Below are 25,474 nucleotides of genomic sequence, written 5' to 3'. Positions count from 1 at the left end.
TCAGCAGAGCTTTAGTGTGAGAGGTAGAAGCAGCACAAGGAGCCAATCAGTTCATGTGCTAATAGGAGGAGAAAGCAGATTGACAGAGAGATGAGCCCATCACTGCGCTGCTTCTGTTTCGCTGTCCAGTCACAGTTTGAGGGTGGGTCCAGAACAGACTGTGGGGGAGAGCACCAGCTTCCCAACCTACCTATAGCAGAAGTACTCTGGCAGGGATGCACAAAATCACATATATACACGTGATTTTGTTTTTCCAGGTAGGGGGCGCGTGCGCTCTCTACCCACACCTCTATTGGCTCCTCGGCATGTCAATCACCAGGTCCTGTCCGCTGATTCTTGGCCGGGACTCGGTGATTGTCAGCACAGCTGACAGTGGAGAGGTCTGTATGTAAACAACACAGACCTCTCCCCTGTAAGCACGAACATGCTGCTTTGTATTGCTCTGCAAAGCAGAGCAATACAAAGCAGCTTGTCTCCCTAGTAAATCACACAAAGCACGCTATTTAAAACACACAGACAGCACACAGTTAACCCTTTGATCACCCTAGATGTTAACCCCTTCCTGCCCAGTGTCATTAGTACAGTGTCAGTGCTTGTTATTAGCGCTGATCATTGTATTAGTGCCACTGGGGATGTCCGTGGCCGTTAGTTCCCACCCAGTGTCAGAATGCATGCTGCACTCCTACTATAAGTCGCTGATCGCCGCCATTAGTAGTATAGAAAAAAAAAAATTACATATCTATACCGCCATTTGTAGATGCTATAACTTTCACGTAAACCAATTAATTTACAAGTATTGGGGTTTTTTTTTTTTTTTTTTAGCAAAGACATGTAGCAGAATACATGACCTAAATTTATGAAGACATTTTATTTTTAAAAATTTTTTACTGGATATGTTTTATAGCAAAAAGTAACAAATATTGTTTTTTTTTCAAAATTGTCGTTCTTTTTCTGTTTATAGCGCAAAAACTAAAAAACGCACAGGTGATCAAATACCACTGAAAGAAAGCTCTATTGTGGGAAAAAAAGGGACATAAATTTAATTTATGTACACTGTTGCATGACTGCACAATTGTCAGTTAAAGTAACGCAGCGCCATATTGCAAAAAATGGCCTGCTCAGGAAGGGGGGTAAATTCTCTGGAGGGAAAGTGAATATTGCAAAAGAAAGTTGATTTTTATCTTTTAATGGACTATTTGTAACATACACTCACCGGCCACTTCATTAGGTACACCTGTTCAATTGCTTGGTAACACAAATTGCTAATCAGCCAATCACATGGCAGCAACTCAATGCTATTAGTCATCTAGACGTGGTGAAAATGACTTGCTGAAGTTCAAACAGAGCATCAGAATGGGAAGAATGGGGATTTAGGTGACTTTGAACATGGCATGGTTGTTGGTGCCAGAAAGGTTGGTCTGAGTATTTCAAAGTGCTGATCTACTGGGATTTTCACGCACAGCCATCTCTAGGGTTTACAGGGAATGGTCCGAAAAAGAGAAAATATCCAGTGTGAGGCAGTTGTGTGGATTAAAATGTCTATTATTGTCAGAGGTCAATGGGCAGACTGGTTTCTGTGACATTCAGATGGTAGGGTCAGAATTTGGCGTAAACAACTTGAAAGCATGGATCCATCCTGCCTTGTATCAGTGGTTCAGGATGGTGGTGGTGTAATGGTGTGGGGGATATTTTCTTGGCACTAGCAAGGTGTACCTAATAAAGTGGCCGGTGAGTGTATTTTGGCTGGAGTTCTGCTTTATGCTGAACAGTCATGGAATGCAATGTGTTTGTAAAATGTATAAACAATTTTACCACAATAATGACATTTTTTGGCAAGCCATATTGTAAATATGCAATACAGTATACTACATTTTCAGGGTTTGGATACACTTTCGGTCCTCTCTGTTCTTTCATATATTCTAATAGCGATGACTTCACATATACAACATATAGAAGTAGCATAGACGTACCCGCCTAGTGTCCTGTTATTTACAGTATCTACAACATTACTCCCAATCACACAGGCTGGGTAGTTCATCTCCCCAGGTACAGGGCAGTTTTCAATGTTGCAGAACTGCACAGGAGAGAACTGGCATTAGGCACAGCTTTTCCTTTTTTTGACATGTGAATTCCAGTGTCATTCCTGAGCCGTCACAAATGTATGAAAAAGTATCCTGCAAGCAGCATCGAGCTGGATTCAAAAGTTGACAGCATTTCCCTGCACTGCACTGCCCTGCCGCAAGGGGGGGGGGGGTAACTTGTTAAAGTAGAACTGAAAGCAAAACTTTTTTCTTTTTTTTGGATAAAGTAAGGGAGGGTTATAACCCCTGTCAGTTTTTTTGCCATCTCTGTCCCACTGGAGAGATTTCCCTTCACTTCCTGTGTAATAGCCAAACAGAAAGTGAGAGGAAATTCCTCCAAAGTGAATGAATCCTTTGTTTTCACCAGAATTTGTGTCCCCATTGGAAGATTTCTCTCTTCCTCTTCAGGTGCAGATGTGAAATGATATTTCACTGATAATGGTCACTAGTACAAATGGAGAGGGCGAATTTCCATAACAGGGACAGAAACAGCAAGTATGCCTAAGCACGCATACACTATATTGCCAAAAGTATTGGGACACCCCTCCAAATCATTGGATAAAGGTGTTCCAATCAGGAATATGTTAAGATAACGCACTCAACAGATGCGTAATAATAATACATAATGTCAGCCAGAGGTCATTTAAGGATGTATACAGCCTGGTCTGGTCAGAGAGATCCCCTTCCCCTGGGTTATCTGCAGCACCTCAGCCGTCCTCCAGAATGGGCTCTGTAGATTTGTTAGCTCATGAAGCTTCCTTAGGGGACCTCTGGCTGACATTATATGCATAATGCATATTATTATTATTACGCATCTGGTGAGTGCGTAATCTTAACATATTCCTGGCACATCACCGAATAATCGTTAGAGTATACGAAGCACTCACCTTAAGATCATTCTTGGATGGATCTTCACAATTAGCACTTTATGGACATTTTTCTTGTCATATATTGGATTTTGATACTTTAGCACTATTATGTGCTCACAATTATCACTATATTAGCACTTTATTGTGGAAATGATATATTAGCACATTACTTGCACTTTGTCACTTTATGTTTGAATACCAATAACGATTCATTTTTTTTGCATAAACTTTTATTCATATATATTTATTGCGTATGATCACATCACATTGGAAAATTCTGTCGTCATATATTTTAGCGCTACACCTATATTTATCATATTGTCTTGTAGGTTGTTTTTGGTTACCTTTATGGTGCTTCAGCTGTTCATTGTTTTAGTGCTCGCTTTTCTGCTTTGATCTTACATGGAATATTTAGTAGCAAGGAAATTTCATGGGTGGACTTATTGCACAGGTGGTAACCTATCACAGTACCACGCTTGAATTCACTGAGCTCCTGAGAGTGACCCATTCTTTCACAAATGTTTGTAGAAGTAATCTGCATGCCTAGGTGCTTGATTTTATACATCTGTGGCCATGGAGGTGATTGGAACACCTGAATCCAATGATTTGGAGGGGTGCCCCAATACTTTTGGCAATATTGTGTTGTTGGGCACGCATTCACCCCTAGACTGCCCTAGATGTTAATCCCTTCCCAGCCAGTGCCATTAGTACAATGACACTGTATAATATCACTGATCACTGTATAATTGTCATTGATAAAGTCAGCGGCAGTTAGTCAGTGTCGGTTAATGTCAGATTGCCCGTCACACTCCTGCAGTCTCATTATAAGTCATTGATCGCAGCCATTAGTGGTATTAAAAACAATCCAGTATATATACCATAGTTTGTACATGCTAGGACTGTCATGCAAACCAATACATTTACACTTATTTGATTTATTTTTTTTTATCAAAGACATGTAGCAAAATACATTCTGGCCTAAATTTATGGAGAAAATTGAGCTTTTTTGGATATTTTTATAAAAGAAAGTAGAAAATGTTTTTTTTTGTAAACTTTTCAGAATTTTTTCTTTAGTTTCTATTGCAAAAAAAGAAAAAAAAACATTGGAGATCAAATGCTCTATTTGTGTGTAAAACATGATATAAATTTCATATGGGTACAGCGTTGCATCACTGCTTAAAGTGTTACTAAGCCCACAACAGTAAAATCAGTCTGTATATGCAGTAAAGCATGCTTGTTATACTCACTGTGGAACCTAAGGGGTTAATCCTCTGCATTGCGTTAACAGGCTGTTTGATCCTGTCTTATCTGCCTCTTCTCTTGTACAAAGGTCCACCTGATACAGCCTGAATTATTTTATTTATTTCAGGTACTTATATAGCGCCGTCAATTTACGCAGTGCTTTACATATATATATTGTACATTCACATCAGTCCCTAACCCTCAAGGGTGTACAATCTAAGGTCCCTAACTTACATTCATATATACACATACTAGGGCCAATTTAGACAGGAGCCAATTCACCTACCAGCATGTCTTTGGAGTGTGGGAGGAAACCAGAGTATCCAGAGGAAACCCACGCAGGCACAGGAAGAACACGTAAACTCCAAACAGGTGGTGTCATGGTTGGGGTTTGAAACAACGACCCTAGTACTGCCAGGTGGGAGTGCTAACCATTTATCTACTGTGCTGCTCTGTAGTTACATGCTCAGTTTGGTGTGTATTGCTAGAGGTTTTTTTTTTTTTTTTTCCTTGGGAGAGTGCATGTGAACAGCCCAGGGCCAATCAGCACTGTTCAGAGGTCAGGGGTTTCACATCCTCCTAGAGCAGAAAGAAAACTCCTCTTACAAGCTTTAACCAGTGCTCTGCTGAAGTCACAAGACTGCTCTAACTGCTGATGAGAAAAGGAATTTAGCAGTTTATATTTACTAAAATAATTGCAAAGCAGGGGCGGACCGACAACTCATGGAGCCCCCGGGCAATAGGGGATCATGGGGCCCATGTCCTTGCCCAAACTAAAAAAAGGCTAAGAAAAAGGTACCAGGGGCATCTCATGGGGCCCCCTACTGACCCCGGGCCCTTGGGCAGTGCCCAAGTTTCCAAATGGTCAGTCCGCCCCTGGAGAGCAGATATAGTGAATGCAGGCTCCTGGGTTTAAGCACCAGTTAAAGTAGCGCAGTGTGGTATGACAAAAAATGGACTGATATGAGGGGGGGGAAACCTTCTGGAACTGAATTGTTTCTTTTTCTTCTTCTCATTATTATTTCCAAGCATCCCTCCATGGCATTTCTCGGGAACACACAGACCCTGTTGCTACAGTTCGTCCAGGCGACGCTAGAGGCCGCTGTGCCCTGTGTAGGCGGAGAGTGTGCTTTTCTATAGAGCGGGGAAGTTGTGTATGGCGGACCGGAAAAACAACATTTCCCCGTCACCAGAGCAGGCCGTCGCAAGTGTGGGTCACGTGAGCTGTGTGTTGAGGGACATGACGAAGAGAAAGTGTGAGTTGCAGTCCCTGGTCACCGTGCTGCCTCCGTGTAAGAAGCCGCTGCCTTCCAAGCGCTGCACCCCGGATGTCGTACAAATATTCCCAGTAAGGAAGAGAAAGCTGGAGCCTGAGAGCGCCCCCCCGGAGGAGGAGTGTGAGAGAGTGCTCCCACCTTTCCCAGCAACTACATCCTCCCCTCCTCCCTGCAAGAAGATGAGAGGGGCAGAGAACTCGCACAGCCAGGAGCTGCAGTACAAGTGCCAGGTAACCGGGCCCAGGACATTTCCAACAGCTCCTGTGTGACAGTCTATACATACCAAATCCAAAAGCCTCATCACATAATCAGGGAATCCAAGCAGAACATTGCAGGCCATACATGGTGCGAATTCCCAACGATTTTCGTACGAAAGTTGGACCTAAGAATAATCGCCCGATTTTTGCTTCGTTAGTGGGGCAATGGCATCGGCCGATTTTCGTGGTTCCTCCCCATTTCGTTTATCGGACATGCTGGAAAATTCATGAAAAATGACCGATTTTCGAAATTATTATTATTATACAGGATTTATATAGCGCCAACAGTTGCTCAGCGCTTTACAATATAACGGGAGACAATACAGTTCAATACAAGAGGGATTTGAGGGCCCTGCTCCTTAGAGCTTACAATCTAGGAATCATTGGTGGCACCATCAGATTACAGAACGAACGATGTTTTGATCTTTAGAGGACAAATCGTTCAGAATTCAAACCATGTATGGCCTGCATAAACCTTCCTCTCCTTTTCAGCCAAGGAAGCTGCCATCCTAACCACCTGACTGGCGGACGTTTTACCCCCTTCATGACCAGGCCATTTTTTGCCTTTTGGCACTGTGTTACTTTAACTGGCAATTGCACGGTCATGCAACGCTGTACACAAATTTATATAGGTCTTTTTTTTTATACAAATAGAGCTTTCTTTTGGTGGTATTTGATAACCACTGAGTTTTGTATTTTTTTTTGCGCAATAAATGAAAAAATAAATTTCAAACATTTTTTTTACATTCTGTGATAAAACATCCAATAAAAAAAAAAATTAAAAATCAAATTTCTAAATAAATTTAGGCCAATATATATTCTGATACATATTTTTAATTAACCGCTTACCTACCACCCTATCGCAGATATACTGTTACGGGGAGGCTGCTCTGTGCAAAATCACATAAATATACGTTATTTTACAGGTAAGGGGCGCGCGCGCCGCCCTACTCGCACTGCTATTGGTTGCAGCGGATGTCAATCACCAGGTCCTGCCTGCACTCGGTGATCGATGCTAAAGCTGACGGGAGAGATCTGTGTGTACACAACACAGATCTATGTCCTGTCAACCTGGACATTCTGCTTTCTCTCTCTCTTCACAGCAGAGAGAGAGAAAGCAGCACATCTCTCTAGTAAAACAGCACACAGTGTAAGCACAACACACAGTTAACCCTTTGATCACCCCAGATGTTAACTCCTTCCTGCCCAGTGTCATTAGTACAGTGTCAGTGCTTTTTATTAGCACTGATCATTGTATTAGTGTCACTGAAGATGTCCGTGACCATTAGTCAGTTCCCACCCAGTGTCAGAATGCCCACTGCAGTCATTGATCCCCACCATTACCTAGTATAAAAAAAATAAATAGAAATTCCAGTATAATACACTGCCATTTGTAGACGCTATAACTTTCACGTAAACCAATTAATTGACACATATTGGGATTTTTTTTTTTTTTTAGCAAAGATGTAGCAGAATACATTTTGGCCAAAATGTATGAAGAAATTAGATTAAAAAAAAAAAGAAAACACAAGATTCCTGATTCCACACAAGTGATGTGGATGCAGGACTCTCCCTCTTAGGGCATTGTATTCTGACAGCTGGGACTCTCTACTGTCAGAATCTGTGCAGCTTTGTAAAATGATCATAAATCTTATTGATTGTAGGCCATTTGGGTCCCCTCAGAAGCCTGGCTAAAAAACTAGTTAGCGACCCCACATCCTGCCTTGTTGCTACAATGTGAAAGCTCTCTGTTTTCACTCCTGCAATGCTGGGAGTGAGCATCCAACAGTTTTAATGATCATTGTACAAACCTGCACAGATTTTTATTATCTATGACTGCAAAGGCTATTTTCTGGGAAAAATGTACTTTTCCTTTAAAGCAGGCCATCGCCCCTGAAAAGGACTTCTCATTTTTTTCCCCTCTCCCTAAGCGATTGGATTTAAAATAAAAAACAAAAACAAGTATTTTTTAAATATTTTTAGTTTATTTACTTTTGCCTAGATGAGAATGCTGTATAACATCTGTGCATCTCTCTCACATGAACAGACAGGCCCCAGGTCTATAGGACCTGGCAGAGACCCATGGTGTGTTTGGAACCTGACAGACTCGCAGCGTGTCTGCACATGTGCATAGACTGGCAGAGACAGACAACGTGTCTGCACCTGATTGACAGCATTAGCAGCCAAAGTCCTTACTGCTTCCTGTGACAGGAGAGAAAGAGAACCAGCGCTGTTGCTGATGTGTACATCCCTGGATCGATAGAGGACTTGGATAAGTATTTAGGGTGGGGGGTACAACTTGTGGAAGGTTTTTTATCTTGATGCAGGTAATGCATTAAGTTAATAACAAAACATCTGGCTTCAGAACCACTTTAACTGCACACACTGTTGGACTTTAGGTGATATTTACCTTTCTCCTTGCCACCTCTGTAACTATTACAGTGGTGGCAGCACCGCCATGTAAACAAACACCCAGCTGTTTGCCTATTTTGCTGCTGGCTTTATTGTGAAAGTGCTGCAGGCAGCTGTAAAGCCCCCCTGATTACATTTTTTCACATCTGGGAATGTGCCACCATGTGTCTTGGGCTCACTTGTGACTTCTGGGTGCCTTGCAAACAAACATCCCAAAACATTTTAAAATCCCCCCAACCCCACATACATGCAAATGTGCATTTGGGGGTGTGCAAATCTATAATTGTGCCAAACATCTTGGGTATTGTTGTGCATGCCAGAATGAGAGCAGTAATTCTAGGGTCATCATTCACTGTTAAAGGGATTCTACAGGTTCATTTTTTTTTTCTTTGGATTATAACAAACATGTTCTACCTACCTACGGTGTGCAGTGGTTTTGCACAAAGCAGCCTGGATTCTCCTCTTCTCGGGTCCCCGCAGGCTCTCCTGGCCCCTTCCTCCTGTCGGGTGCCCTCAGAGCAAGCACCTTACTATGGATACACCCGCGGTTCCGTGTGTCCATTCACGCACGGAGCCATGGCTTGGCCCCGCCCCCATGTCTCCTCATTGGCTAACTGGCTGTGATTGACCGCATTCTCAGTCATTGAGGATGCAGAGACCTAGGACAGCCGAGGCTATGGTTCACATGGCTGGATCGCTATGAGGCTCAGGTAAGTATTAGGAGGGGCTGGGGGCACTGCTGCACACAGAAGGTTTTTTACCTTCATTTATAGAATGCATGAAGGTAAAAAAAACCTTGAGCCTTTACAAACACTTTAACTCAAAGTTGATTGCTGTAAAGGCTTTTAAAGCATTGCCTATGGACACTCCCAAACACCAAATTTTTTTTTACGGTTTCATGAGTGCATGTAATTTTGGGGCTTGATATATTTGATGTCTACAGTGGATATAAAAATTCTACATATCCCTGTTAAAATGTCAGGTTTCTGCAATGTAAAAAAATGAGACAAAGATAAATCATTTCAGAACTTTTTCCACCTTTTATGTGCTCTATAAACTGTACAACTCAGTTGAAAACCAAACTGAAATCTTTTAGGAGGGGGGCAGGGAGTAAAATGTGGGAAAATGTGTTATGGTCTGCTGAAACCAAGATTGAACTTTTTGGCCATATTTCCAAAAGACATATGTTTGGCACAAAAACAACACTACACATCACCAAAAGAACACCATACCCACAGTGAAGCATGGTGGTGGTAGCATTATTCTTTGGGGCTGTTTTTCTTCAGCTGGAACTGGGGTCTTAGTCAAGGTTGAGGGAATTATGAACAGTTCCAAATACCAGTCAATATTGGCACAAAACATTCAGGCTTCTGCTAGAAAGCTGAACATGAAGAGGAACTTCATCTTTCAGCATGACAATGACCCAAAGCATACATCCAAATCAACAAAGGAATGGCTTCACCAGAAGAAGATTAAAGTTTTGGAATGACCCAGCCAGAGCTCAGACCTGAATCCGATCGAAAATCTGTGGGGTGATCTAAAGAGGGCTGTGCACAGGAGATGCCCTCGCAATCAGACAGATTTGGAGTGTTTTTGCAAGGAAGAGTGGGCGAATATTGCCAAGTCATGATGTGCCATGCTGATAGACTCATACCCAAAAAGACTGAGTGCTGGAATAAAATCAACAAAGTATTAGTTTAAGGGTGTGCACACTTATGCAACCATATTTTAGTTTTTTATTTTTACTTACCTCCACTAAAAATTTCAGTTTGTTGTTCAACTGAGTTGTACAGTTTATAGGTTACATTAACCTCCCTGGTGGTCTAGCTATTCAATATTTTTGAATGTCAAAGCAGTACATTGTTTTGCATGGAAATTTGTTGTTTTATATTGTAGGCCTGTAATTCTTAGGAATAACTCACTGAAACCTGTCCAAACAAGAGTCTAGTAAACATCCCGGGTATGATAAAGTTTGAAACACTAAATAAATTATAATATAATTAATTATAAAAAATAATATAATAAATTCAATAATGTAATCAAATCAAAAACACTGAAATTTGAAATAGAGCACCAAGTTCGCACATCGCTGAGCTCAGTCGTAGAAGCATTTTCAGTGTCTGATGACGAATTTCCCCACGAATCATCACTCAATTCTGCAAGTGATTCTAAATCACGATCACTGTTTTCTAGCTGGTCTAAAGCTGCATTTGACCTAAAGGGATGCTTTTTGGATGCCATGGACGTTCTCAAGTTTCCAGGCAGAAAGAACGGTAAAAGTGCAGGCAGGGCACAGGACAAAGCACTCAGGACAAAATGTATGTGAAATGGTTTGATACAGTAATGTAATACTAACAGATTAACTAGTATGATAGTGATGTAGCGCTATAGGTATAATTATGACCCTTTGGTTCGGTACAACACTGCTTCCACAATATTAATATCAATATACAGTCAACCAAAATTATACTTGTGACATTTATAGGTGATTAGTGCAGTATAACTCAAACACATATATATATCCAAGTGATCATTCCAATATTGCCATGACACACAGTGATTCCCTGTGCAGGGATATGGGTCACCTTAAATAGGTGATATATATAAGTAACAGTGATATAAATATCCACAGTATCCGGTGTCTATCTTGTGTATCAACAGCACAAACAATGATAAACAGCATGCTCCTGTGCCGGTGCAGGTAGTGAGTAATACTCCTATATGGCAGGCATGCCCTCTCACCTTCCCCCTGCGACCCACAGGGGCCAAAAAGCCTTACGGATCACTCAGGATCCTACACGATCTCTCCAGGCAAGGACTGACTCCACAACCTTCAGTGAACTCTCCTCCACCTTCCACTATTCCTCCATGGCCAGGTAGCAATATGTATACGCATATATACTCATGATGTTTGGGAGTCGTACAATAGAAAAACAGAGATCCTCCATAGTGCAACACTGTATGTAAAAATTTAATAAACCCGCCAAGTACAAACTCACATGTCAGCAGAAGTACAAATCGCTTGTGTCACCTCACATGGGTGTACTGAGAACTCTGTGGTGTACTAAGATGGCGCTGGACCGGAAGTGTCGCATCTACGCGTTACGCCGCGCCTCTCGTAGCTTCGTCAGGATCTATAAGTGTGACGCACTTCCGGTCCAGCGCCATCTTAGTACACCAGAAAGTTCTCAGTACACCCATGTGAGGTGACACAAGCGATTTGTACTTCTGCTGATATGTGAAGGTATATACTGGTATATACATAAAATATATGCTGGAAGGTGGAGGAGAGTTCACTGAAGGTTGTGGAGTCAATCCTTGCTTGGAGAGATCGTGTAGGATCCTGGGTGATCCGTAAGGCTTTTTGGCCCCTGTGGGTCGCAGGGGGAAGGTGAGAGGGCATGCCTGCCATATAGGAGTATTACTCACTACCTGCACCGGCACAGGAGCATGCTGTTTATCATTGTTTGTGCTGTTGATACACAAGATAGACACCGGATACTGTGGACATTTATATCACTGTTACTTATATATATCACCTATGTAAGGTGACCCACATCCCTGCATAAGGAATCACTGTGTGTCACAGCAATATTGGAATGATCACTTGGATATATATATGTGTTTGAGTTATACTGCACTAATCACCTATAAATGTCACAAGTATAAGTTTGGTTGACTGTATATTGATATTAATATTGTGGAAGCAGTGTTGTACCGAACCAAAGGGCATAATTATACCTATAGCGCTACATCACTATCAAAGTAGTTTATGTATTTGTCCATCTTAAGGTGAGGATTGGATGTAAGCTGCTGTTTCACTAGTCCTAGTAGGCATAGCAGCGCAGGAGGATTTATTACATTTTTTAATACTAACAGATTACAATGTATTGTGTGTGTCATATTTTTACTATTTTGAATCTCTCGCCGGTTCCGCCCCCCTGCGTACTGACGCTCGCAGGGAAGGGAAGACGGATGCCAGCATCAGCCCAAGGACATGGCCGGAGGACATCGGGGGATCGCAGGACAAGGTAAGGATCGGGAGATCGCAGGACAAGCACTACAGTGTAATACCGAGTGTGGCTCGGGGTACCACTTTTGGTGCTGTAAATTAACACCAAGCCACACTCGGGATTACCACTAGGAAAGTTAAAGGTGGAAAAAGTTCTGAAATGATTTATCTTTGTCTCATTTTTTTTACATCACAGAAACCTGACATTTTAACAGGGGTGTGTAGACTTTTTATACCCACTGTATTTACTCAATGCAGCCTAATCTTTTATGTTAACAAAAAAATTATATTTGTGTGCATTAAAAATGTGTTTTTTGAGGAAATTATAGTTTTGATAAACAGTAGCTGCAATTATTATGTGACATAAAAAAAATAAACTGCCACCATTTTATACTTCAGGGCCTGCTTTCAGAAAATATATAGCTTTGACAGAGAGAGGGTTAAACCTATGTATTGGTACAGACCTGCAGTATGCATCTCTGTTAGGCTCTGGAACTCAAAATTATGAAGTGTGACGATTGCAGTCTATAATGTGCAAAAAAAATGCATGCTCTTTTGTTTTTAAAGCTAATTTTTGGAGTTCATGGGTTTTGGCACATTAAAATAGTGATCTTTTTATTAGGGGAACAGGGATGTGCAAATCATATTGCAGCGCCAGGCAGGTGTTTTTTTTGTGTTTTGTTTTTTACATTTAGGCCTGTTGTGGCCAAGTAGTAGAGTTTACTTTATGCGGTGCGATTTTCATGTAAGTTTTTAGTGCGACAGTCAAAGGAAGTAGGTTCAGGTGTGAGTCAGATGCAATTCTACTACAATTCAGGGATGTGATTGTGAATACCCCTTTGTTCAATGCAAATTTAGTACTACTGTGATTTTTCAATCTGCCTTTATATGCTAGGAATGCCATCCATCCTTTTCTCTACTAAACTGCCTTCCTTCCATTTTTTTGCAAATATATATTCTAGCCACTTCTATGAATTGCATCTTATTTGAACAGTTTTGTCAGAATGCCACTATACTCTATGCTGTGCGAGTTTGGAACGCACAGCTCTAAATTCGCACAAGACACTTTTTTTTTTTTTTTTTTAACGAGATCAAAATTGCACTGCATAGATGTGAATGTCATTTATAGAAACAATGTATTTTCAGATGCCATGTGAATCTTCTTTTTGGATTGCATCTGATCTGCATCATATTCACATCAGTGTGAATCAGGACTAAGGCTCCATTCACACCTAGGCATTTTGGGATTATGGCAGAATCACTGCAATTCTGCCTGTGCTGTCAAAATGAACTGCAATTGCAAAATGAAAGTTCAGGTGCCATTTATTTTTTTAAATGGCACCTAAAAAGCAGTGCAATAAATTGCATGGCAATCGTGGTAAATCACGTGAAGTTTGTCACTCTAAAGAAGTTCCTGCTCCTTTTTGGGCGATAGTTTTAACATAATACAATTTTCCACACGATTTTCTGTGTGACAATCATGGCAAAACTGCATAGCATTTGCCATTGAAAATAATGGCACTTGAACGTGCACTTTGCGTTTTGTAGTGCGTTTTTGAGATTGTGGGCAGAATCATGGCTATTCTGCTGTGACACCCAGGTGTGAATAGAGCCTCACAGAGCGGACACTGGAACATGATTTGGCTGCTCAGCATGCGCTTGTACTAAGTACCCAAGTGCTTCTGTTTGTGAGGGTAACCTGAAGGAATAAAGTTGTTTTTTTTTTCATTGAGACCTGCACCTCATGTACTCACTCAGCGGATGTGCTGAGCATTGAGAGAGCCCAACACTCCTCTTTTCTGATGAGCACCCAATGGTTGCTTATGACACTGCAAGGTCTCTCCTCTCTCTGCTACTCCCTGCGTGAGGTGCTGGAGACAAGCAGGGAGGTGAGTAGGAGATAAACAGCACAATGTTAAAACCTTATTTAAGTATGGTTTTGGTTAAATTTATTTATTTTTTTATCAGGACAAGTAGATCAGGGGTAGGCAACCTTAAAGAGGTGGAGATCTACCTCAACAACATGGAAGAAGTCAAAGATCACCGGGCACAGTGTCACCTCCTCACACTTGATTTAAACATCTGATTGCCATACTGCCATTTTGCAATCAAGTGCATTGCATGGCAATCATGGGTTTAAATCAGGTGGTGAGGAGACAACATATCGCCTCTTCACCACCTGTCAAACGCACTTGGATCACTGGGCAAATCGCTGAAGCTCTGCAATGTTGACAAAACGGCGACCTTTGAGCTGGATCTTCATCTTCAGGAAGAGGGCATTTTGGAGGGTTGAGCTCTTTGAAGGTCTTCCTGATTTCTCATCATCTTCCAGTGATGTTCTTCTGCTCTTGAAGTGCACATGCCACTCAAAACTCCTCGGCGCCTCATTGCAGCATCGCTGTAAACTTGTTGAATCATGTCAAATGTGTCTGTGGCAGATTTGCCTAGTTTCACGCAGCATTTCATGTTTGCTCTTTGTTCTAACTTGCTGGCCATGATGAAATGGCAGACATGATAACACACGTCGTCCGAAATAGTGGCAGTTGCACAGCTCCCAATGTACACAGAACAATGTCTTTTGGCACACTGACTTATGAAGATTGGTGCTCCCTGTGACTGTGCATGCTGCCATCTGTTGGTGTGTTACAAAACTAGTCTTAGCTTTTTGATACTACCTCGCATTATAACCTGCAGGTGTGGTGCACTTTCTGAAAGCACACCAAATTTCCTGCATTCAGGAGGTGCACCAAACCCGCAGGATATAATAGACGTCTATAGCTAAGTGCAGCAAACCCGTAGGAAAGGTGCAGTGTGGGTAAATTGTAGAACATCAGTGTGAAAGCAGCCCTATATTCTTATGCCCAGTGTATTACTTCACACTGGCCTGACAATCTCTTCTTTCCTTCTGCTGGCACCACTCTGGAGACCGTTAGCCAGGATAAGAGGTGGAATGCAGTTGGTATCACTCCGCATGGGACAGGAGCCAGCACTACAGAGGAGGCATTGGCTTATGTATCTACTACATACTACTACACTTTACAAGTAGTCCCTCTGCTTTGCACTCTGTTTGATTCTCTGGAATGGCAGGGACAGCAAGCCCAGACCGTGATCTACCAGTCACCTGGCCGAGATCTACTGGTAGATCATGATTTACTGGTTGCAGACCCCCGAAGTAGATTGTCATGAGGGAGATGTAGATTGGGACCCCGATTTAATTCCTTGGACAAGTAGCTTTTTTAAAAATTTCCACACCCCTGGGGGAAATTTTGACAGTATATTTGAGTGATATCTGTATAGCATGATATTCATGAAAGCATTAGAGCAAATTTCTATTTTGCCCATAAGGGAGGCAGAGCCAACAGCTTTGCTGTACCTTTCCGGCACTTCCTTGTCACCCTCATCCAATGCTTCAGCCCAGAGTAATACCCAAAACTTCATGATAAAGGTAAACACTTGACACTCTATTTCCCTCCTTACAGTACTTGAGAGGTCAGTCAGTGGTTGGGTGCTTACAGTTACCAGCGTAACTTTTTTTTTTTTTCCACGTACCTCATTTGCAAGTCAGCAACCTCACTGAGACAAATATTTTCTAGCTAACTGACGCTTGCTATACCATGGCCTGGATAAATGAAAACCTCTCTAGGCCTCTAATATTTGTGCTTTCCTTTTTTGTGTTCTCAGAACGATGAAGCCTTTCCAGAGTACAACTCATTCCAGTACTGGAGAACTCCTTTGCCTGACATAGACTTTTCTGAACTATCTGATACCCTTTGTGGTGCAGCTACCAGTGAAATTCAAGAAATGGACAGTTGACTGGAGCCGTTGGCTTTTTAAATTTAATTTTCTTTTTTTTTTTTTTTTGTTTCATTTTTGCTACTTTACATTGCCCAGGAAATATATGGACGTAATGGGCATTTTTGTGCATATTTTTCACATATGTCAATATATGGAAGATCATAAATTACACAGTCCAAAAAAGTTATCTGATTATGTGCCCTGTTTACTTTTGCAATGTGCCACAAGTAAGTAGTTTTACTGGAAATAACCTTTAAGGTATTGTATACAAAATACTTTGCTAGATACTATTTAAAAATTGTGCATTTGCTTTGTTCAGTTCCATTCAAAAATGTGAGCTGTGCAGATGAAATTTGGATTTGTCTGTATCGATGCTGTTAAGAAGATTTTGTCCTTGGACGCCATCCCAATTCACCAACGTGCAATAGTATATCAGGCACAAAATAATTATTTTTGGCAATGATGACAGAGAGTCCCCCTTAGCATGCCTTAAAGCTTAAAGTGGTCCTGCAGTCTTCACTTGTTTTACCCTAATGTATTCTACGCATTAAGATAAAAAAATGCTCCAATGCGAATTACCCCCCTCCCTGTCCCTAAGCACTTACCCGATTCCTCTATTGATAGAGTGCAGTTCACAGCTGCAGCCCTGCTCTCCTCTTCTCAAAGGAGACACGGGCAGCAGCGGGAGCCATTGGCTCCTTTTGCTTTCAGCCAAATTCAGTGAGGAGTTAATGGGGGCATGGCTAAGCTGCACTGTGTGTCTATGGTGTCGTGCTCCCTCCTATCCCCCCATAGGACACAATTTCCTTTGGGGGCACACGCAGGAGAGGAGGTAAATGGCTGTCTGTACAATATCATTGCATAGAGCGGGGAAGCATCACGTTTTTTTTATTTTAGTTTAAAAAAATATGCCTTTAACTCCAGGCAGATACAAAAGACACAAATTAATGCAGCTCTGTAATCATTACTATATTAGTAAATACATTTTTTTTAAATGGAAGCAGTGTATGTACTTTAATTTGTCCTGGTATCCACCTTTTGCAGTTCCTGTAAAGCAGAGCTGAGGTGTAATAGTAAAGAGAAGCACAATGAGCCAACCAGTTAATGCACTGATGAGAAGTTTGTGGAGAGATTAATGTACTGCTTCTCTTTTCACTGTTCAGTCACAGGATAAGGTAGGTTCAGGTCGACCTGGTCTCAGAGGAAGGGGGTTGTATGATGCTGGCCATCAGATCGATGGCGTCAAGTGACAGAAAAAAAAAAAAAAAAAAGTACTGCGTGGGAAATTTTTGAATGGAAGGCGAGTATTGCAGCAAAAGTCTGATTTTGTTATTTTATCTTTGTGCTGTGCTATTCTTTCATGTTACTGCTACTTTTATGTATTGGGAGTAAGGGGGAACCTAGCTCCTTACCAAGCTAGAGTATAATTGGTCTTATATTTTGTTTTTGATCAGTGTTTATGCTTTCTCCAGAATAAAAGTACCAAATTTACAGGTCATTGTGTTTCATGAACGGCTTACTCTACTAGGCTTTTATGAATCGGAAGACACTCACACACTTGTCCTTTGTTTACTGCTACTAGCCCCATAGCAGTCTGTACTAACTTGGGGCTGGGATGTAAACAAAACAAGGGCCTGTGCAATGCACCTGAGAGATCATAGTTGCAATGCTCTGCATGATTTAATACAAAAATCTGATAAATGCATACTTTTTATTTTAATAATGTGGGTACATTGTGCAAAACATGAACTGTGCCTTTTTAAAGCCCAACTCAACTTTTAGTTTAAATTCGCTAACCACATTCCAGGTCTCTAAAAATGAAAGGTCATCAAAGATTTATAGATTATTTTCTTTATAAAACTTCCACATCCAGAGTAGAAAAGCTTGTACCCTGTCAGCATGCTGCAAAAAAAGGATACTTACTCTTCGTGTAGTAGTTCTCTGCAGAGGTTCAAGGTCTCACTGCTCAGTCAGACCTATAGATCTGTAATCTGTAAAGCTCATGCCCCCTGCTGATTGGAGAGGTCTAGCTCTTTCTCAGCAAGGGGTTTGTCATACCTCTGCAGAGAAAGCACACAGAGCAAAGGGTCCTGTTCTGAATCTGCAAGGGGAAAGGTTTCTCTTAGACTGTGGCTGTCTTTACATCCATAGAGCCATCATGGTTCTGCCCCTGTCTGCTGTCAAAATGCAGACAAACTGAATGGTATGTCAAAAACGTACATTTGGCCTATTCAGCAGAAGATCTGCTCATTGATTCTGTGCTGAATGGAGTTGACAGCCCATGTGAAAGAGCCCTTATTGACTTCTTGCTCCAGTATTTCCCTCCATAAAAGTTTGTTAGGACATATACAATACTATGGTTGATTTGGGCTGTAGTTACTTTTAAGACATGGCACTGGAAATATTAAAGCAAAACTTCACTCACTCAATAAACATTGATTATTTTTAGTCCTTATGCTTCTAGCATGAGTAAATAACGTATTTCATATGTACTTGTTTTAAGTTTGTTTCAAATTTCTTCAGTTACTTCCTGGTTTTCAGGCCTAGGCAAATTATGTCTTACATCCCAGGAGTCTTCAGGAGATGAGGTGATTTCTCACACTCTGCTACCTGCGTGCCTGAGCTTACTCAAGATGGCTACAGATAGAAATTTTAGGGGGTCAGTTTTCTCATCAAAGTAAATCATGGAGACCTAGATGAATGAGTTTTCTTTGTATATTAAAAATGTATTAAATAGCTTTTTTGGTTTGTGATGCCCAGATGCAGTGTAGTTCCGCTTTACACAGAAAATTAGAAGATTTATGCTCGGTTCACACTAGTGTGGTCTTGTGGCATGCGGCACAGCAGTGCATTCATTTGAATGGGATGCGGCACAGCAGTGCATTCATTTGAATGTGCTGCTGTGCCTTGCAAAACGCAGGAAAAAGGTCCCTGCACCTTTCCAGAAATTGCAGCCGCACTTGGAACCGCACGTGCAATTTCCTGAGCGCTTACCATGCCATTAGGAATATTGGCACTTGCAGGTCCTGCGTCTTGTGTGCTGGTGGTTGCAGCTGCGGGATGAAGTGTGGGTCCTGCAGCGGTTTCCACCTGCACTATGAAGCGAGGCTAAAAAGCGCATAGGTAAATGCCATGTATACAGCTAACTCTTCGTTGAAATATCCCACACATTTCCACTGTTTGTGTGGAGTTGCCCTTTTAATTTATTTCATGTAGTGGGTTAGAGTGCTGCCCCTCCAACAAATGGTACATATAAATAGGGATTCAAATGCAATTTTAAAAGGATGACAGCCATTTGCAGATGACAGCAGAAAATATGCTTGAATGTTGGTCTATCCAGTATCCATTAACTCCACTAGGGAAAAAAATTTTGTCACGGCAATGTAGTATTGTACAGTATGTTCACATGTATATGTTTATTTTTTTTTATTAAAAACCGTTTAAAAGATGTGTTTCTTCCTTTTTATACTCCTTTAGGCTTTATTGTGACCTTGCCAGACAAAATGGAATGTGTTGTTTATATACCAGCCTCCTGACCCAGTGATCTCCTGATGTGTCCATTTAGGAAATAATATGTGTAGTTTGCAAAATAACATGCCCAGGTTCACTTTAAACTGGCCACACAGGTTACCATTTGATTGAACATACCATTTACTTTATTCTCTACTACTTTACTCGTATCTACCAAAAACATTGCGCAACTCAATTCCTGCTGCATAGTTTTGGTAATAGAATCAGATTGTAAATATTTATAAGCTGTTTAAGTACAATTGGTGACAGCCAAACTTACTGCATTATCATAGTGATTCTTTGTTTATTGTGGCAATGTGTGTACATAAATTAGAAAACATAATGTTTTCAGGGGCTCTCTCCCATAAGGGAGGGCACTATTACATCAGGGCTTGATAGGGTTAGTAGTTTACAGAAGAAAAAAAAAACCTGTATGGCACGTGACAGAGATACTGCATTTCTGGCAAGATCAACCGGTATTTGTTGAAAATGTTTTTGGCCTGACAAAACTAAAGCAGTCATCCACATCTTTAAGAACTGGTAAGCCGCAATATGTTAAATTTTTTGTTTTTGGGTATAGTTTTCTTTTAAGGCTACATTCAGACAGGCGATGAGGGGTAGACAGTTTGCTGTTTCCAGTGGCAGCTGAATGCAGCTGCACTGTGTGCTGTGATCACATACAAACTAGCCAGCCAGACACGATGATCCCAGATGCGCACTGTCTGCGTCCAAGGTTGGTCAGGGACTCTGTTCGCATGAGCAGTCACATCCAAACCACAGTGGCACCAGCTATTTGTATGGAGTACAAATCTGACAGCTGCTGCTTACCACGCACACTGTACATGCATAGTTTAAAAACGGCTGGCAAGAATGTGCTTACTGTTGCCACAGCCGCTTGTATACAGCCGTGTGAAGTATGCCTAAGTGAACTTTATACTTATAATCTGCATAGCTGCTCCAGGTCAATGACTGGGAAAATACTTAAGCAATTTGATTGGCATGACTACTAAGCAATTAGCAATTTTAGGAATGGTCAGCAAAGATAGTACCCTACATTCTCTCACATCGGTCGTTTGTGCACAAACTCAGGAGCACAATCTGTGTGATCAGAGATCAGGGTATAGGGCCGCTGTGATTGGCTCTGTATTATGTGACTGCTGTGACCAATCATAGAGATCGTAGTAAGTAGTAAACAATGGCTGTCATTCATGATATTGTTTACTACTGTGATCCCTCTGGTCACAGATCACATGGAATAGGGCCAATCACTGCAGCCCTGTACCATATGATAACTGTGACCAATCACCGTTACACTATATTGCCAAGAGTATTGGGACACCCCTCCAAATCATTGGATTCAGGTGTATAAAATCAAGCACCACGGCTGCGTGGTGGTTTTTACTGCCCCCAGCCACTCCTACTTAAGCTGCCAAAGCAGCAGACGGACACCCAGCTGTCACACTCAGCGGGCAGTAGCATCCACCAAACGTGTCCTATTCACAATTTGCGGTTTGAGTTTGCAGTGCGGTGGTACAGATTTTTAGGTGTTAAAACAGGTGGTGAGGAGGCAACAATAATGCCTCCCCACCATCTGTCAAATTCCCTCTGAAAAGCGTTCTGTTGCTGTCAACAAGCCCTTACTGTGCAACTTGAGCAGGTGCCCATTCAGTATTTTGTCAGCAAACATTTGCAGAACCGTGTTGGATCTATGGGCTGCTGGATGTAAATGTCGGTTTACATCAGGTTTCTTCTGCCATGTTTAGGTCCATTTTTTTCTGGACCTGGACAGACTCAGGTAGGAGGATGTAAACTGACAGGCAGACCTCATCAAAAATCCCTTCTGAAAGGGGTAATTGCTGGCAGTGCGAATAGTCAGGAATCGATGCAGCCACTGACAGCCTGTTATTGCAGTGTACAGGCTCAGTGAGTGCAGCTATCCACACACAACTGTCAATCCCAGCCACAGGAATCTGTAGAAATAGGGGTTGATTTACTAAAATGGGAAAGTGCAAAATCTGGTCCAGATCTGCATAGAAACCAATCTGCTAACAGTTTTGGTTTTTTTTTTTAAAGCTTAATTAAACAAGCTGAAGTTATAAGCTGATTGGCTGCCATGCACAGCTGCGCCAGATTTTGCACTCTCCAGTGTAAGTACATCAACCCCATAGTATACAATAGAAATACAAAGACACATATAAACCTCTGTCTTACATAAGGGTCTCAAGGGGCCCCTGAGTCACCCCCTTAAATCAAAGTCCCCAGAGTTTCCTTCTCTTACATCAGGTTTTCCAGATTTCCCCCCTTACATCAGGGGCCACAGAGTCAACACTTCAGGGTCCCTAGAACCCCCCCCATACATCAAGATTTCTAGAGCCCCCTTACAGCAGGTTTCCCCCTCCCCTTACATCAGGGTCCCCAGAGTATCCCCTCTGTCTTACATATAGGTCCCAAGTGTCTCCCCCTCCCTTTTTACATCAGGGTCTCCATAGTCCCCCTTCTGTCTTACACAAGGGTCCCAAGCGTCCCCACTTACATCTAGACCACTAGAGCCTCCCCTCCTTAAAGCTCCCCCTTCAGAGCCAACCCCTTTCATTAGGATCTCCAAAGTTCTTGCCTTACAGTGAGTCCCCAGTATTCCCTCCTTACATCAGAGTCCCGTCCCCCCCCTTACATCAGGGTCTCCAGAAACCCACTTCCTTACATTATGGTCCTCAGAGCCCCCCTTAGATCATGACCCCCATTACTTCAGGGTCTGTTCCTTTTCAGTGCAGCTAACGGACAGGTGGTAGCTGAAAGGTTGGGTATTGGTTCGGGCAGGCCTGGAGTAAAAATGGTGCTGTCTTTACCCTCCTCCTCATAACCCCGGGGCCTGGTTGCGTAAGTGGTTGGTAGAACACCGGTGTTCCTAGCAACCAACCACTATAGCGGACAGTAGTGGGCAGCGGCAGTGGGTGGATGCTGTCAGCCAGTGTATTTTTGAGACTAGCTCTGAGTGCTGTACAGCCTGCACTGTTGCTGAGGATGAGCAGTGCAGCTGCAACAGTAGGGATACTGATTGAGCATTTGGGCAGGACACTCTCGGGGGAAGGTGGGGTCCTTGAATCCTTTAACTCCCCCTCCCTTATCTACGTCCCTGCATTTGAATGGGTCACAATCGGTGGGCGTACAGGGGGTGTAATTCCTGCCACAGCTGCAAAGCATCACTGCCGCGGCATGTGTTTGCCCCCAGCTGCTGCCTCTGCAGCTAAAGGAAGTAGTGTTTGTGGGGCAGCTAAACTGCAGCTGTGAAAAAGTCTTAGACATGTAGTATCAGCATACTTGGAAAGAGTAGCAGACTGTGTTTTGTGGTGTAATTCTATGTTATGTGTGTTAGAAAGATCTTATTAACTGACAACTTTGTGTAAAATCAAAATGTACATTTTCATTTTCTTTTCTGCATTTTCCAAAAACTTGTGGCAAAAAAACTAAATTTTCAGAAGACTCACTATGCCTTTCAGAAAATTCCTTGGAGAGTTTGCTTTCCAAAGTGGGATATTTTTTTGGGTGTTTCTCCTATTGGGGGGAATAATCTAAAAATATGAGAAGTAGTCAGGAAATTAGTCAATTTTACTTAATTTATGCACATTTCAAATGTATATATCAGGGTTTCTCAATCAATGTTAAGTGGAACCATAGGGTTCCTCCAGAGGTTGCTAGGGGTTCTTTGATCAATGGAAATTTTTTGCCTCTCAGATACGTTCCCTCTAACTCCATTGGTCATTTTAGCTAGCTGTAAGGGGGATTCTTCCCAATGAGCACAAGTGTAAGGAGCATTCTTCCCACTGACCACCACACTAATGTATCATGAGTTGTACAGTTAGGTCCATATATATATTTGAACACAGGTACAATTTTAGTTTTTTTCAGGTATTTACCAAAACATATTCAAGCTATAGTTATATAATGGATATGGACTGAAAGTGCACACTCTCAGATTTAATTTGAGGGTATGTACATCCAAATTGGAGGAAGGCTTTAGGAATTACAGCTGTTAAGAGCCATCCCCACTTTTTGAAGGGACTAAAATTAATTGGGCAAATGAATCAAAAGCTGTTTCATGGCCAGGTGTGGGCTACTCATTCGTTATTTCTTCATCAATTAAGCAGGTAAGAGGTCTGGAGTTGATTCTAAGTGTGGTATTTGCATTTGGAATCTATTGCTGTGAACCTACATCATGTGTTCAAAGGAGCTGTCCATGCAAGTGAAACAGGCCATTGTAAGGCTTCATTGTCAAAGTCTACAATCAAGAGAAGACTTCACGAGAGCAAATACAGAGGGTTCACCACAAGGTGTAAACCATTCATAAACCTGAAGAATAGAAAAACCAGATTAAACTTTGACAAAAAACATCTAAAAAAGCCAGACCAGTTCTGGAAAAGCATTTTTTGGATGGATAAAAATAAGATTAATCTGTACCAGAATGACGGGAAGAAAAATGTGTGGAGAAGGCTTGGAACAGCTCATGATCCAAAGCACACAACCTCATCTGTAAAACATGGTGGAGGCAGTGTGATGGCATGGGCATGCATGGCTTCCAGTGGCTCTGGGTCATTGGTGTTTATTGATGAAGTGACTGAAGACAGAATCAGCCGGATGAATTCTGCAGTATTTAGAGATATACTGTCAGCCCAGATTCAGCCAAATGCAGCAAAGTTGATTGGAGGGTTCTTGGAGGGTTCTTCACAGTACAGATGGGCAATGATCCAAAACACAAAGCAACCCAGGAGCTTTTGAGGGAAGAGAAGTGGAATATTCTGTAATGGCCAAGTCAGTCGCCTGATCTCAACCCAATTGAGCATGCATTTCACTTGCTGAAGGCAAAACTAAAGGCAGAAAGACCCACAAAGAACAACTGAAGACAGCTGCAGTTAGAGCCTGGCAAAGCATCAGAAAGGAAACTCAGTCTTTGGTAAGATCCATGGGTTCCAAACTCCAGGCAGTCATTGCCAGTAAAGGAGTGTCAACAAAATATTAAAAATGAACATTTTATTTATGATTATATTCAATTGTCCAATTACTTTTGGTCCCTTGAAAAAGGGGGGGTGGCTACTCTTAAGAGCTGTAATTGCTAACCCTTCCTTCAATTTGGATGTACATACCCTCAAATTAAACCTGAGAATGTGCACTTTAAGTCCATATCCATTATAGAACTATAGCTTGAATATGTTTTGGTAAATACCTGAAAATATCTAAAATTGTGCTTGTGTCCAAATATATATGGACCTAACTGTAGATACAGTAATTTTTAGTAGGGGTTCCCTGAGATTGGAAATTTATTTCAAAGGTTTCTATAGGTTGCAATTTCCAGTATTAAATGTAGTCTGACTCTGTGTGAGTTTAAGCATTCAACACTATTTTTGTCCAAGAAACTCACCTTGATGAAACCAGATCAATGACATTCACTCTCAAATACTTCCCTCGTGCCTATTTGGCCGCTAACGCATAGAAAAAAGCAGGTGTTGCAATTCTTTTTAAACAAGGCTCTCCGTTTCAACTACACTCTCAATATGCAGACCCACTTTGCTGTTACCTTATTATTAGGGGTACCTGGAGGGACATGGACATAACCCCTCTGCAACATTCACACACCCAATGCAAACCAATCAACTTTTTTAGCTATGGTTTATAAATGTTTTATTTAAAATGAACCACTAATTTTTAGAAATTGGGAGAGGCTTTAATACACCTTACTCCTCCTGTCTTGACACATACTCAATGAGGACAAAATAAATCAACTCCCACCAAGGAAAACAATCCACATTCTTCCATCAGCTCAACAGAAAATACACTCTATTCAATGCTTGCCACATTGAGCATCTGTTTGAAAAGTAATTTACTTTCTACTCTCATCCACACAAATCTCATTCTCACATAGACTACATTTTCATAAACACTCCCACCTTCAGAACCTGCGCCTGAATCCAGACATTCACCTGATCAGATCACACCCTCATCAAGTTATCTTTATCCCTCCAATCGT

General features: G+C 41.7%; 1 protein-coding gene across 1 annotated transcript; it reads left to right on the top strand.

The window, feature by feature from the left end:
* The first annotated feature begins 5,336 nt into the window (after nucleotides 1-5,336).
* Nucleotides 5,337-19,393, top strand: CUNH9orf40 (chromosome unknown C9orf40 homolog). Its single transcript, XM_089691081.1, has 2 exons — nucleotides 5,337-5,699; nucleotides 15,832-19,393. The coding sequence occupies exons 1-2, from the start codon at nucleotides 5,349-5,351 to the stop codon at nucleotides 15,961-15,963; spliced, it is 483 nt and encodes a 160-aa protein (XP_089547207.1). The 5' UTR covers nucleotides 5,337-5,348; the 3' UTR covers nucleotides 15,964-19,393.
* Nucleotides 19,394-25,474: the final 6,081 nt, after the last annotated feature.

This window comes from Staurois parvus, unplaced genomic scaffold (assembly GCF_062004578.1).
Source record: "Staurois parvus isolate SC_StPar_1 unplaced genomic scaffold, SC_StPar_1.0 ptg000549l, whole genome shotgun sequence".
In the NCBI taxonomy this organism is placed as follows: Eukaryota; Metazoa; Chordata; class Amphibia; order Anura; family Ranidae; genus Staurois; species Staurois parvus.
Note: the sequence above shows the minus strand (reverse complement) of the source record. Positions and strands in the feature narration are given on the sequence as shown.